The sequence below is a fragment of the Galeopterus variegatus genome, unplaced genomic scaffold, assembly GCF_000696425.1.
Source record: "Galeopterus variegatus unplaced genomic scaffold, G_variegatus-3.0.2 Scaffold1193, whole genome shotgun sequence".
NCBI lineage: Eukaryota > Metazoa > Chordata > Mammalia > Dermoptera > Cynocephalidae > Galeopterus > Galeopterus variegatus.
Window position 1 is genome coordinate 367,991 of NW_007727304.1, and position 15,710 is coordinate 383,700.

At 35.1% G+C, this 15,710-nt stretch overlaps 1 protein-coding gene across 2 annotated transcripts in view; it reads left to right on the forward strand.

Moving 5' to 3' along the window:
• SLAIN2 (SLAIN motif family, member 2) overlaps window positions 1-15,710 on the forward strand; it is a 77,293-nt gene that overhangs the window by 45,705 nt on the left and 15,878 nt on the right. Inside the window, exon 7 of one of the 2 annotated variants that reach the window (XM_008575463.1) lies at window positions 4,008-4,085. The exons of the other annotated variant lie outside the window; for it this stretch is intronic. Within the exon in view, the coding sequence (XP_008573685.1) occupies window positions 4,008-4,085 (78 nt within the window). The remainder of the gene's footprint in view (window positions 1-4,007; window positions 4,086-15,710) is intronic. 2 annotated transcript variants of the gene reach the window in all.

The window sequence follows — 15,710 nt, forward strand, 5'->3', positions numbered from 1 at the left end:
TGCGATCCCGTGGCCGGTCCCGGCCCAGTACGGGCGCGACACTGAGGGTTGCGATTCGTTGCCGGTCACGAAAAAAGACAAAAAAGGAAAAAAAAAAAAAAAAGTAATGGCCAGGAAAAAATGCAGGCAGTGAAAGTATTCTTTTATTGAACTTTGTATTTTATCACTTGGTAATAAAAATCATAATAAAATCAATGTTACAGTACAAAAAGCAAAAAGATATAATGGGTTAATAATGTTGTTACTTCTAAAAAAAAGGAAAATATATATTTTTACATATTGATCTGTCACAGTAATAAATATTACAGTTTTAACTTCTGAAAATTTGTTAATAATTTTTTCAGAATTGATCTTCTTTGAATTTTTAGGCTCAAAACAATATATCCAGAATTATCAATCTCTCTTCACTCAGATTTGATGGAAGAACACTGTCTTTAAATTTAATTTTGAAAGTCCCCCCCACCCCCCGTCCAAAGCAACTGCCATACAAATAGGGAAAATCTTCAACATAAGGATAAGTTTGGCAGAGATTCATAAAATCCCATTTTACAATAAGTTTCAGAAATTGCCATACTGTCCATGTCTTTGTTTTGGAGGGATCAAGTCTAATGATTTTTAAATGTTCTCATAGTTAAAAAACTTTAAACTAAAACTGAAAGTTACATATGAGAGAAATGAGGTAACTCATATTCTTTCATTGACTTTACAATCACTGTATCATCATTATTTATTTCTAATGTGTTTAAGTATAGTAATATATTGTACAATCGGGTTGGAGGCACACACTCTGCTGAAGTAAACTTGATTGATTTCAAATTGCTACAAACTTACTCTTGAAAGAAACCTGTAGCTGAATTCACCTGTGTCAAGGGAGACTGTAACTGGCAGTTCTCCTAATTAACTTTCATGTGAAATGCAATGTTTATCAAAGGATAAAAAATAAAATGTGCTCATTTAAAGCCTACAGGTATGTTATTAAAACTCAAAAGTAACTGCAGCTATTCTTCATAACTTAGGCCAATAAACTATTTTTTCAGGGAGGAGTATTTTATCCCTGACATTGATTATGATTGCTGGAGCATGATAAGAATAGAAAGCAGACCAAGCTGGTTTTATTTTTGTTTCTACATTCCTTGCAGATTATACACCCCCTTATTGCCTGCACTTGGTGGGAAGGGGGGTGGAGGAGATGGGCAGCACATTCACCACCCTTCTCATGATGTATATGAATGGAGTGAAAATGATTAGAACCCAGAGGACACTCTTCTAGTCCAGAAATAGGGTGATGAAGGTCTGAATTAGGTATTTAGTAGACAATGGGATTTTAAAGAACAGAAAGATCTGAGACTACAAGAGATGCATAAATGAAATTTAAAGTAAGAAAGTTTTGAGCTAGAATGACTTGGAAGATGGTGGTATATGTTTAACAGGAATATAGAGGTTTTTACTGGAGCTGATTTGTGGAGGAGGATGTTAACCTAAGTAATGGTAGCAAATAAGAATGTTTTGCTGTGTCATATTTGCTTCTCATGTTGGGATCTTGCTAACTTGGAATTACATAAATATTAGAAACCAAGGAAAGTTTTAAATCATAGATATTTTCAAACAGCTAACACATTGGATTCTGTTGTTTAAGAGAGAGATTTAGAGAGTTTCTCTTAAGCTATCACACCGTCACTTAAAAATGATTTTATCTTTAGAAAACTGATCAAATTAAGATTGAAAATTCAGATAAAAATGTAGTTTTTGTTCTTATTTAAGTAACGTGACTGGTATTTTATGAAAATCATTGATTTCATCGTTTGTATCAGGCGAATTTAGAGTTTACTGCCTGATTCTGTGTCTAATCTGATTTTTCATATTTCCAGTGGACAGTTTTCACCTGTCTATAGATGCCATTGTTGTGACATCACCCATAAAACTTGAGGAATAAATAGGCTCCATTGCAGTCACTGTAGCTATTTATTTAAATAGGACCTTTCCGAAAGAATTCACTATAGATGGTATATGATATTAAGCCCTCATTAAATTTTTTTGATAGTTAACTAATAGATATTGTGGATTGCCAGCATGTTCATTTGGTTACCTCTTGCCCTCATATATTCCACTCCAACTAGCCTGCTTTCTGTTCTTCAAACATATTAGGCAGGTTCCTATCTCAGTATCCTTTACAGTTGTTTTTCCCAATATCTGGAATGCTTTCCCCAGATACCATGGCTCACTCTCTCTCTTCCTTCAGATCCTTGTGCAAATGTCATTTTAGGGAAATCTTTCCTGATCACCCTATTTATAATTGCAACTTACATCTATTTCCTGTCCCCCTTTCCTATGTAATTTTCTCTTTAGCGGCTATCAGTATCTGGCAGGTTATATGTTTTACTACTTTGTTTATTGTCTATCTCCCCTTTCTTAGAATATTAGTTCCATGGGAGTAGGAACTATGTCTGTCTAGTTGGCTACTGCATCTATTGTACCTAAGACAGTACCTGGAATAAAGCAGATACTCAACTATTTGAATAAATGAAAGAATGAGTGAATGAATAAATTAATGGATGAAAGAAAATATGAATGGTTGGAAACATGTGAATAAATATATAAATAAAGAGTATTTAATGATGACAGTATCCTTTATTTTTGTATGATAGATATAAAGTAACCTTTGTAAAATTGATTTTTTAAATATGAAGAATTTTTTGCTAGTCTCTGTGGCAATAAGTTAAATTGTTATTAAGCATTGTTTAGCTACAGTAATGTCTGGAATGCTGTAAAATTGGAAGTCAGCTATATTTGTTACTTTTAAAAAGTTTATTATCTGTGAGAAAACAATAGTTTTTTTCACTTTAATAGAGTTAAGCAGTAGAAAGGAGAGAAATTCTTATTTCTCTCTGATGATATCAAGTATCCCTTTATCCCCCCAATGATTGTTTATGCTCTGAATAGATTTATAGGGATGGGAGCTCTCTCTCTCTTTATCTTTTTTTTTTTTTTGCACATAAATCCTAGAGATATATGAAGTCTGACTTTCAAATTAATAGACTCTCTCTTTATCTTTTTTTTTTTTTTGCACATAAATCCTAGAGATATATGAAGTCTGACTTTCAAATTAATAGAGTGACATTTTAGAGCCACTTATAGGTGACTGCACTGGTAGATGGGGGGCTCATCAGTCCATTGGAACCATAGTAACTGTTTATTGGAGTAATTGGAATCACTTTAACTCTGGCTTCTTACATGCCAATTTTGAGTGTTTCAATGCAGTTAATAAATAAGGAGTCTGGAAGAAAACTTAGCATTCCTTGTTGATCACTTTAAAAGGCAGATGCTCTGACTCCTCCAAATCCCTCAACCCCCCCCCACACACACACCCCTTAGCTATACGCATATGTGCACAGCCCAGATATGGTGCTGCCCAAAGTCTTAAGTACAGGCTAGTTGTATTCTACAGCAAGATGATGTTGAACACACTAAAGCCACCAGATTGTGACTTCCTGAGGACCTGCCTGGTTCTGAGTTTTCTTCTCCTTTTTGAGTATGGGGATTATTGTTTCATGTTAGGGCAATTCATCTAACAATAACTGCTTTGCCAAAGTCTGCTTTTTTGCATTGAACAAATACTGTATTTATTTTATTCTATACTGTGTGCTTGTGTTCATCACTTTTATCTTTGTATTTGTATTCTTTGCATCTGTAGCATGTTTACTGGTGGTTTGCTTTCTCTTTGCTATTCTGACTGATTTACATATTGGAGGTTTTCTTCTCATCTATAAGAAACTGCTTCTAAAAGTATGCACTATGCACTAAGATTTCCATCCTGTTTCCTTTCCAACTTAATGCACTAAGCATCACTTTAAAATTCCTCTGCTTCTAGGATTCTAACATATTTGCACCTTGTGGTTTCTGTTCCTTGATAAATTTTCAAGTTTGTATTAAAATATTCAAGTTTACAGAAGCTATAGCCTTTATCTTGTACTTCCAGGCAAATATTACAGTTCCTTATTTTTCAACAGCTTCGCAAAGGCTGAAAAATTTGCCTCGTACTTCCCTCAAAGCCAAACAGTTGCTTCAAACTTCATCTACAAAAAGAGGTAACTACAGCCTCTTACTAAACTTAAAATTTCAGCAAATGGTCCTGTTTGCCTTTTGGCATACTGAGTTAGTGATGTCTATAAGGCACGTTTTAGTCTTTTTTTTTTTTAAATAATAAAATAATGTGGATTCATTCTCTGTTACTTGCATAAATCCAGAAGAAACATATTTTCTACAGAGGTATGTATTGGGTTGCTGTTCTAAAAGCAATAAATGATATATAGAGAATTCATCATTTTTCTCACCAACATAAAACCAAAGGTCTTTGTTTTAGCTTAGTGCTAGCTAAAATAATAAGCACTTTAAAATGAACCAAATGTCAGATATTTTGTACATTAATGTTTTTTCCTCAGACTTTGATTTTTGGGTTTGCTTATCTGTAAGATGAAATGGGAACACTCTCACATTAGAAGCTGATAGAAATTAAATCACAAGTTGTTCTGGTTAACTGATATGTTTGGAATGATTATGGAATGGTAGCTTTTGTAAGAACTGAGTGTTGAAGAAATATATGAAGCTTGGACACCAAAGCTATCCAATATTGGTTCCAAGATATTGGATGTATGGCAGCTAGAAATAAGTAGAACTGAGAGAAAAGAGTGCGATTGGATAGACCAGCAATATTAAGAACGAAGCCTCAGAGGAAATGGATGGAACAAATACAGGCAATGAGGAAAAAATATATCACCTATCCAGGACGCATAGGTTTCCTGATAGTTTAAGAACTTACTAAGTAACAAAGATATATAATGGGGATTAAAACACTAAAGAAAATTACGTGGGAAAAGGAAGTTTGAGATTTGATTTGTTTTAAAAAAAAAAAAACTTGGTTAATATGGTTAGAAAAATACTATAATAAGTATTTTAGCAAATTCATTAATGTAAAACATTCACATTAATGATTTAGTGGATTGAGTATAATTTAAGAAATAGTTTTAGATAATAGAATCTGAAGGAAAGAGAATAGTCAAATAGAAAAGTAGGGTGTGTGAATGTTTGTGTTCTGAATATCAGAAGTTGACCATAGGCCTCCAATAGAAATTTCTTTCAGTGCCGTGATCAGAAATAATAGAGGATAGATTATGATCTTTTGATTGAGAAGAAAGTGACTTATTAGGGGTCATTATAGCAGGGTGTCCTTATGGAATTATTTGGGAACCTTAGACTTCCTTTTTGAGACTTTCAGATATTTTTGAGTACTTCCATGGCTAGAGGTGGGAGACAGGTAAAAACAGATAAGCTTGAAAGGATTGAGGTGTCTAAAACAGGGCAAGAGATCACTTCCATAATAAAAGAGTAGAGGATTTTAAGTTTATATAAATTTATTTGTTGTATGCCTCTCTAAGCATGCTTCATATTGTTTTTTGAATCAGGTAGGTTTATATTTTACATTTTTACTTAAAGATTTTATGTTGCTCTTTTTATTAGGTTAAGAAGACCATAACTTCTGGCCAATTTTTTTTTTCTTGCCCGTAGTGATTATGTTATTTTTGTGACTCTGAGCCACCAAACTGCCTACCCTTCATAATAAGATGACAGGAAAACTCAATCTCAGAACTGTTATGAACTGGAATTCCTGGCAACTCTAGCCATCTCGTTGACTTAGTAAAGGGAGAAAAGTGTGTATATGCACGTGTGCACACACGGTTTTGTTTTATTTCTTATTTGACTTCAGACTTTTATATTTCTGGTTGATATTGTGGTTTGGGGATTATCATTACATACCTCTTCTCTATAACTTCTGAACCAATTGAAAAATGGACACAGGTATAAGGTAAGATTTAAAATATTAGTTTAATCCCTGGTGAAGCTGAATTGGAGAATACCTCTTGAATCCAAGGACAAAATAGATTTTCTAATTTCCCCTCATATCTAGTTTTTGGGAGAGAGGAGCTTCATTGACTTCATCTCTGCTCTTATATGGCTGTGAGGCAGACAGGAGACAGAGGCCACCTGTTCACAGGTTGGCACATTAAACCTGTCCAATGGAGAAATATGGACCAACAGATGGGCAGGTTAATTTCTCTCACAGGTTAATTTCCCATCCTGGGGATGAGTCTATATGATTTTCTGGAAAGCTGATGTACCTATTATAAGGGGTGACAGGATCAAGGGAAGAGGAAAAAGATGGTTCCCTTAACAGTTGGAAATATAGTCACTTTGATTTTAATTGCATTTAGTGGTAGAAGGAGTTTGAGGATGGGAAGGAAAGTAAGAACTGTGTTGCCTGGCACAAAGAGCCACACGATAAATAGAGAATGAATAGAATCATGCCACGGATTTCAAGAAAAGATGAACACATTGCTCTTTCATTTTCTGCTTACAAGCTTTTTGTGTTTCTTTAGCCCATTCCTCTCTGAGGAAAATAATCCATTCCATGTTTTTAAGACTTCATAGAAGTGGCTGTTCTAACTACTTTGAGAAAGAGATTTTATTCATTCCCACCTGTGGGGAACTCAGTGAGATGGAGGTAAACAGGGTAGAGACCTCACCAAAGGGGAAGAAAATGAAGACTAGTTAGGAAAGTGCTTGCAGAAATCAGGACAAATTAAAATATAAAAACAGACTTTCACTTGGAAGGAAAGAGGCAACTAAAAGAGGAGTTAGTAATGGTAATTGTCTAATACCATTTTAATATTTTGAGATATTCAAGGTGAGAAAACAATGTTTACAGAAGGCCTTATTGATATGAGTTTAAAATGTTGTTTGATATCAGACTGTCTGAAAATGGAGAACCCAGGAATTTTGTCATTACCCTGGATTCAAAATTTAAAATTTCTTGTGTTCCCTATTCTATCAGCTAACAAGTGTGTATTAAATCTGTATTATAAACGAGACACACTCATTATATCCTTATCTCTTTCCTTCTCTGTTCTAGCCCCTCTTTAATTTCTCCTGTATTATAGTTGTATTCAAGGCTAGCCTCCATCATACTCAGTTTTTAAATATAGTTAAAATGATAGGAGTCACTTCCCCTCCCATGATTTTGTTATGTAAAATTGGGAGAATTGGGGAGAGAAGAGCACAGGGGCTGTTCCCTCCAAACACACAAATTCCTGTTAGACCAGTTCATGCTATTTTTGGAATGATAAACTGAACATTATAGGTTTTATTTACATTTAGACTTAGTAAGGTTTTATGATTTTCCAAGGTCCTTTTTCCCTCTTTAGTTAAATCTCGATTATATCTGTCAATTTCCTTTGCTGAGAAAGTCCTAGGTCAAAGTTTTCTCCTCTCTGAAATTTGTGCCTTGATTTTCCCCGTTGAATCCTGACTGCCTTTTAGAATGTTAAAGTTACCACTATAAGGTCTAACTGGCCCCCAAGTTTAATAAAGTCAAAATGCTGCTATCACTAGAGGAATTCTTTTATAGTAGTAAAACTACAGCTTAGTGCACCTTTTCAAATCCTCCCTAGTTTTCCCTCAATGAATACAAGTACATTAACTTTGTGAAAATAAATCTCTCCATATCTTGAGATTGTAGAACTTTTTTTTTTTTTTTTCCTTTTTGTCCTTTTTACTGACCGGTAACGGGATCGCAACCCTCGGTGTCGCGCCCGCACCGCGCTCAGCCAGTGAGCGGGAACCGGTCTCCACATGGGATCCGAACCCTCGGAGGGAGCACCGCCACACTCCCAAGTGGCGCATTCTCCAGTGCGCCACCAGGCCGGCCCTCGTAGAACTTTTTGACTTGTTTTTTTATAGACTCTAGTGCATTTATCTAAGAACTTAAAGATAAATAAATTTACAGATTCTAATTTATAAATCTTTTTAAACTTTGCTATTTTTAAATAAAACACAAATTCAGAAAACTATATAATACATAGAGAGCTAAATGGATTCTTATAAGACAAACAACCTTGAAGTCACCTTTCATACTAGAATTTGTCACCCTTCACATGGTCTGCTTCCAAACATAACCCTCTTTTGACCCTATTTTCCAAGAGTAGCCACTCTTCTGAATGTTTATAGCAATCACTTCCTTACTTTTCTGTACAGTTTTATCATTCAAGTAATGAAACTGCAGTTTTCCCTTTTTAATAAATATGTCTTAAGTTTCTCTTGTTTCATAGTTTTCCTCTATCTCTTTTCTCTCCCTTGTTTGTTTGAAGAACCCACCAGATCATTTCTTCTGCAGAGGTTCTTACAAGTTGGATTTTGCTGATTACGTTTCCATGGCATCATTTAGCAGGTTCCTCTGTACTTTCTATAAATTGGTTAGTTGGATCTAGGCAATTAATTAGGTTCAGTTTTGTTATTTTTGGCAAAACTGCTTTGTAGGTGATAATCCTTCTTCTAAAGGTGTATAAAATGGGTTTCCTCTTTTTTCTGATGTTAGTTAGCAGTCATTGATGCTTAATGCCTAGATATTCTAACTCGAACATTACTTTTTTTTTTTTTTTGGTCAAAATACCGTATAAAGATAAACTTTCCCTTATTTGGTGACCTAGTAGTACAGTTTCTTTAGGAAATTCAAAACAAATGCATGTTCTTTCCTTTTATTTATCAGTTTACAAAATTAAAAATTGGCAACCTAGCACCCTCCAAAGGTGACCGATTTTTTTCTTAAAGTGTACATTTCAGTGTTTTTTTTGGTATATTCACAAAGATGAACCACCATTCACCCTATCTTATTTCAGAATGTATTCTTCACCCCTTTAAGAAACACCATACTCATTAACAGAACTCCTCATTTCCTGCTACTTTTAGCCCCTGGCAACTACTAATCTACTTTCTGTCTCTATAGATTTGCCTGTGTTGGACATTTTATATAAATGGGATTGTACAATATGTAATCTTCTGTGACTGGCTTCTTTTATTTAGCATAATGTTTTCAGAGTTCATATGGTAGGAAATATGAATTTGTTCATTTTTATTGACAAATAATATTCCATTGTATGGACATACCACATTTTGTTTATCCATTCATCAATTGGTACACATTTGAGTTGTATGCCTTTTTGCCTATTGTTAGTAATGCTGCTATGAACATTTATGCACAAGTTGTTGCATGGACACACACATTTTCAGTTTTCTTGGGTATATACTTAGGAGTGGAATTATTGGCTCATATGGTAGCTTTATGTTTAATATTTTAAGGATCTGCTAAATTGTTTTTTCAAAGTGGCTGCACCATTTTACAGTCTCACCAGGAATGTGTGAGTGTTGCAATTTCTTCATCTCCTCCCTAACTCTTGTTATTGTCTTATTTTATTATAACCATCTAGTAAAGTGTTGTAAAGTGGAATCTCATGGTGATTTTTATTTGCATGACTAATATTAAGCATCTTTTCCTGTGCTTATTAGCCATTTGTATGTCTTCTTGGAAGAAATGTCTTTTCAAATCCTTTGCCCATTTTTAAAATTAGGTTATTTGTTTTTTTATTGTTAAGTTGTAAGATTTCTTTATATATTCTGGATACAAGTCCCATATCAGATATATGATTTGCAAATATTTTCTGCCATTCAGGGGGTTATCTTTTTACTTTCTTTTAGGTGTCCTTTGAAGCATGAAAGTTTTTAACTTGTACATATTTTGTGAATACAGTGTGTTGTTTTAATACATGCATATACAGTACAGTGATTTACTTAGGATAGATAGCATAGTTTTATACCCGTTAGTCCACCATTTCTCCTCCTCCTCCCATACTCCCTCCTCTTCCAGCCTCTGGTAACCATTATTCTACTCTATACTTCTATGGGAACCATTTTTTTTTTTTTTTTTTTTTTCTAAGGTTCTATGTATGACTGAAATCTGTGCCTGGCATACTTCACTTAACATGACGGTTTCCAGTTCTATTCATATTGCTGCAAATGATAGGATTTTTTTTATATATATAGGTGAATAGTATTCCATTGTGTATACTTACCCCAGAGGGTTTTTTTTTTTTTTTAATTTTTATTTTTTTATTTTTTTATTTTGGGGGTGACTGGCTGCTACAGGGATCCAAATCCTTGACCTAGGTGTTATAACACTGCCCTCTAATTGGCTGGGCTAACTAACCAGCCCATCACAGTCTTTTTTTTGTTTGTTTTAATCCATTCATCCATTGATGGACATTTAGGTTGATTCCATCTCTTGGCTATTGTGAATAGTGCTACACTGAACATGGGAGTGCAGTTGTCTCTTCAGTGTATTGATTTCATTTCCTTTGGGCATATACCCAGTAGTGGGATAGCTGGGTCATACGGTAGATCTCTTTTTAGTCCTCTGAGGAATTCCCCCATACTGTTTTCCACAGTGACCGTCCGAATTAACATTCCCACCAACAATGTAGGAGAGTTCCCTTTTCTTTGCATCCTTGCCAGCATTTGTTAGTTTTTGGCTTTTTGGTAATAAGCCATTTAACTGGAGTAAGATGATATCTCATTGTGGTTTTAATTTACATTTCCCTGATGATCAGTGATGTTGAATTTTTTTTCATGTGCCCATTGGCCATTTGTATGTCTTCTTTTGAGAAATGTTTGGTCAGGTCCTTTCCCCATTTTTTAATTGGGTCATTTGGGTTTTTTTTGCTGTTGTTTAGGTTCCTTATGAATTCTGGATGTTAGCCCCTTGTCAAATGCATAGTTTGCAAACACTTTCTTCCATTCTGTACGTTGTTTCTTCACTTTGTTTATTGTGTCCCTTGCTGTGCAGAAGCTTTTTAGTTTGATGCAGTCACATTTCTTGGTTTTTGCTTTAGTTGCCTGTGCCTTTGTAGTCTTGTCCAGAAAAGCGCTGCCCATTCTCACATCATGTCATGTTTACCCTATGTTTTCTTCTAGTAATTTCATAGTTTCAGGTCTTAAATTTAGGTCTTTAATCCATTTTGAGTTGATTTTTGTCTATGGTGAGAGATGGGTCTGGTTTCAGTCTTCTAAATGTGGATGTCCAGTTTTCCCAGCACCCTTTACTGAAGAGGCTATCCTTGCTGCAGTATATATTTTTGGCACCTTTGTTGAAAATCAGTTGGCTCTAAGTGCATGGGTTTATATCTGCTCTGCATGTTACATTGATCGTTTTGTCTGTTTTTATGCCGGTACCGTGCTGTTTTTATTATAGAGGTCTCTCACCTCCTTGGTTAAGTTTACTGCTGGGTATTTCATTTGGGGGGGGGTTGCTATTGTGAATGATATTATTTTCTTGACTTCTTCGGTTTTGTTTTTGGTGTATAGGAAGGCTATTGATTTTCGTGTGTTGATTTTGTATCCTGCCACTATAGTGAATTCATTTATTAATTCTAGTAATTTTTGGTGGAATCTTTAGGGTTTTCTATGTATATAATTGTGTCATCTGCAAATAGGGATAGTTTGACTTCCTCCTTTCCAATTTGGATGCTCTTTATTGCTTTCCCTTGTCTTACTGTGCTGACTAACACTTCCAATACTATGTTGAGTAAGATGGGAGAAAGTGTACATCTTTACCTTGTTCCAGATCTTAGAGGAAAAACCTCCAATTTTTGTCTATTGAATATGATATTATCTGTGGGCATGTCATATATGACCTTTATTGTGTTGAGGTACATTCCTTCTATACCTAGTGTGTTGAGTATTTTTATCATGAAGAGTTGTTGGATTTTGTCAAATGCTTTTACTGCATCTATTGAAGTGATCATGTTTTTTCCCCTTCCTTCTGTTGATGTTATGTGTCACATTTATTGATTTGAGTATGTTGAACCATCCTTGCATCCCTGGCCTGAATCCTACTTGATCATGGTGAATATCTTTTTTATGTGTTGTTGGATTCTGTTTGCTAGTATTTTGTTGAGGATCTTCACATCTAAGTTCATTAGAGATATTGGTCTGAGGTTTTCTTTTTTACTTTATTTCTTTCCGGTTTTGGTTTGAGGTTAATGCTAGCCTTGTAGAATGAGTTTGGAAGAAGAATTGGTATTAGTTCTTCTTTAAATGTTTGATAGAATTCATCAGTGAAGCCATCTGGTCCTGGTTTTTTCTTTGTTGGGACAATATTACAGCTTCCATCTTACTATTCATTATTGGTCTGTTTAGGTTTTCTAGTTCTTTGTGATTCAACATTGTTAAGTTTTATGTATCCAGGACTTTATCCATTTCTTTTAGGTTTTCCAGTATGTTTGCATTTGTTCATAGTAGTCTCTTATGTTTCTTTGTATTTCTGTGGCATCAGTTGTAATATCTCCTTTTCCATTTCTGATTTTATTTGAGTCTTTTCTCTTTTTTTTTTTTTTTTGTTAGTCTAGCAAAAGGTTTATTAATTGTTTATCTTTTTGAAAAAACAACTTTTTGTTTCATTGATCTTTTGTATTTCTTTAAATCTCTAATTCATTTGTTTCTGCTCTTTGTTATTTCTGACCTTTGTTATTTCTCTCTATACTGATTTTGGAGTTGGTTTTATCTTGTTTTTCTAGTTCCTTGAGGAACATGTTTAAGAGCATGTTGTTTCATTTTGATGTATTTGTAGATTCCAGTGTCCTTTTTGTTGTTGTTTTCTAGTTTTATTCTGTGCGGTCAAACAGGATAGTTAATACAGTTTCAGTTTTTTGTTTTTTTTTTCATTTGTTGAGATTTGCTCTGTGACCTAACATATGTTCTGTCCTAGAGAATGTTCCATGTGCTGCTGAGAAGAATGGGCATTCTGCAGGTGTTGGGTGGAATGTTATATAAATATCTGTTAGATCCATTTGGTCTGTAGTAGACATTAATGCTGATGTTTCTTGGTTCATTTTCTGCCTGGATTGATCTGTCTTTTGCTGAAAGTGGGGTATTAAAGTGCCCAGCTTGTTGTGTTGAAGTCTATCTCTCCCATTAGGTCTAATAGTAATTGCTTTATATAACTGGGTACTCCAGTGTTGGGTGTGTTATATATGTAATGACCTTCCTCTTCTTTACTTTCCTTGGCTTGAAGTCTGTTTTATCTGATATTAACTACTACTGCTCTTTTTTGGTTTCCATTTGCTTGAAATATCTTTTTTCCATCCCTTTGAGTTGGTGTTTCTTTATAGGTGAAATGAGTATAGGTGAAATGAGTTTCTTTGGGCCGGCCTGGTGGCGCACTTGGTAGAGTGCGGCGCTTGGGAGTGTGGCGGCGCTCCCGCCAAGGGTTGGGATCCCATATAGAGACCGGTCCGCTCACTGGTTGAGCGTGGTGTGGGAGCAACACCGAGGGTTGCGATCCCGTTACCGGTCACAAAAAATAAAAAAAGAAAAAGAAAAAAAGAAATGAGTTTCTTTGAGGCAGCATATCATTGGTTCCTGTTTTGTAATCCATTCAGCCACTCTGTATCTTTTAATTGGGTAAGTTAATCCATTTACTTTTAAAGTTTTTATTTAAATAAAAGGACTTGTTACTGCCATTTTGTTACTTTTTTTTCTGGTTGTTTCTGATCTTTTTTCCCTTATTCCAAGTCTACTGTCTTCCTTTGTGGTTGAGTTGTTTTTTTCTAGTAGTATAATTTTTGATTTCTTGCTATTTATTTTTAGTATGTCTTGTAAGTTTTTGTGTTAGGGTTATCATGAGGCTTACAAAAACATGTTGTTATAGACTATTTTAAACTAATAACAATTTAACTCTCATACCTAAGAAAAAAGAAGAAACCAAAGCCAACTCTATGTTTCGATGTCATACCCACCACCACCACCACACACTTTTTGACATTTTGCTGTTTTAAGATATATCTTTTAATACTTTTTGTTTGGTTGGTTGGTTTTTATTTTTTTAATTCTTTCTTTTTTCTTTTTTTTATCTTTTAATACTTTTAATATGGCCCATCTCTTATACAGTTGTTGTATTTGTTACTGTCTTATTAGGTTTGTCCTTTAGTCTTCATACTAAGGATATAAGTGATTTATTCACCACTTGTACAGTATTGGAGCACTCTGAGCTTGTCTTTGAATTCAGATCATGAATTGTTTTCCTCATTTCATTAAATTGTTTGTCTATATTTTCTTGTATCTTGTTGAGATTTTTTAAGATTGTTATTTGAAAATCCTTTACAGGAATTTCATAACTCTCCTTTTTTTCAGCATCTGTTACTGAAGACTTATTGTGTTCCTTTGCTTTTTGGTGTTTCTTGTGTTCCTATGTTCATACTTGCACATCTAATTGAGTAGTTGCCTTTCCCAATTTTGCAGAGTAGGTTACAAAGAAATGACTTTTTCCTGTAGGTGTGTCAGGGTATCTGTTGGACATGTTACATTGGCTTTGGTTTTGGGTGGACTCAGTGCTGTAGTATGTGTGCAGTTTCTTTGGTTGTAATCCTCGTCAGTGATGTCTACAGGAGTTTGTGCCAGACTGGCACTGTTTTGCTATGTCAGAGACTCCAGGCTTCTTGTTAGGCCTGTGTGGGCACACAGGGCCAACTGTCTGTCTGCTGGTCTCTCTGAGGTTGAGATTTGCTGCCTCACCACCTGTCAGACCAGGTGTGGTGCACAGCTCTCAGGTTTTGTCTCCCAGGGAATGGTTTGCTGCCTGACCAGCTTTTAGGCTGGAAAAAGTGAGCTTGTGTACAGGGTTGGGTGCTGTCAAGCAGTTCTACAAAGGCATGTCAGTGGAGTGGATGCTACTGCCTGGCCAGAAGCTGACAAAGCCTAATTTCAAGATAAAATTTGGGTAAGACATTCAAAACATTGTAAATATATTCTAATACTTGTAAGGCTGACATGTAGAAATGAAAAACTCTCAGCTTCTTCAATATAATTTGCCTAATTTTACCATTTCTTTTACATCAGTCACCACAAGAATATGTATGTACTGTTTTGTGTCTGGCACTTATTCAATGTGATTTTTGAGAATCTTTCTTATTGTGTATATTAGTAGTTTACTCCTTTTTATTACTGAGTGGTATTCTATTGTATGTGTATACCACAATTTGTCCATTTCACCTGCTGATGGACATTTGAGCTTTGTTCCGTTTTTAGCTATTATTAGGAGAGTTGTATACAAGTCTTTGTGTGGGCATATGCTTTCATTGGGTGGACATATGTCTTCATTTTTCTTGGGAGTGAAATTGCTAGATCTTTTGTTAAATGTATGTTTTACTTTATAGGAACTGCCAAACCTTTTTTTCAAAGTGGTTAGTGTCTTAGTTTGTTTTGTGTGGAGGATACTAACATTTATAAAGCAAATGTATTTCACAGGGCCTAGCTTCCAAGGCCCTGTAGTTTCAGGTATAGACTAACTTTTTAGAATTACACATAGAAATGTTAAGTTTGCAAAAGACAAAAAACTTTACCCAGGCTAAAGTCTCTGTTGTAGATAAAGAATTGTAACACAGCAAAATTGCTGGCTCTAAGGGCAAATGTCCTTGGTGCAGCCAAACCTAATGATTGTTGCCATGACAATTATCTTACTGTTCTTTTGTAACCACCTATGTTCCTTTTCTGTAACTTTCTGGCCTGGAGAATAAGTACAGAGAAGACCCCAATTCAGTGTTAATTTTCTGAGGAATGCCTCTCTCTTGAGGGTTCGTGGTAAATTAACCCCTTCAGGGCTTCTCACTGCTCAGAAGAAATGGGCTTTGAGTAATACTTTGTGTCTCCATCACCCTGGGGAAGAGGTGACAGTTTTGTGCTGCTATAACAATACCTGAGACTGGGTAATTTATTCTCTTTCAGTCTGGAGGCTAGGAAGTCCAAGGTCAAGGAGCTGGCATCCGGTATGGGCC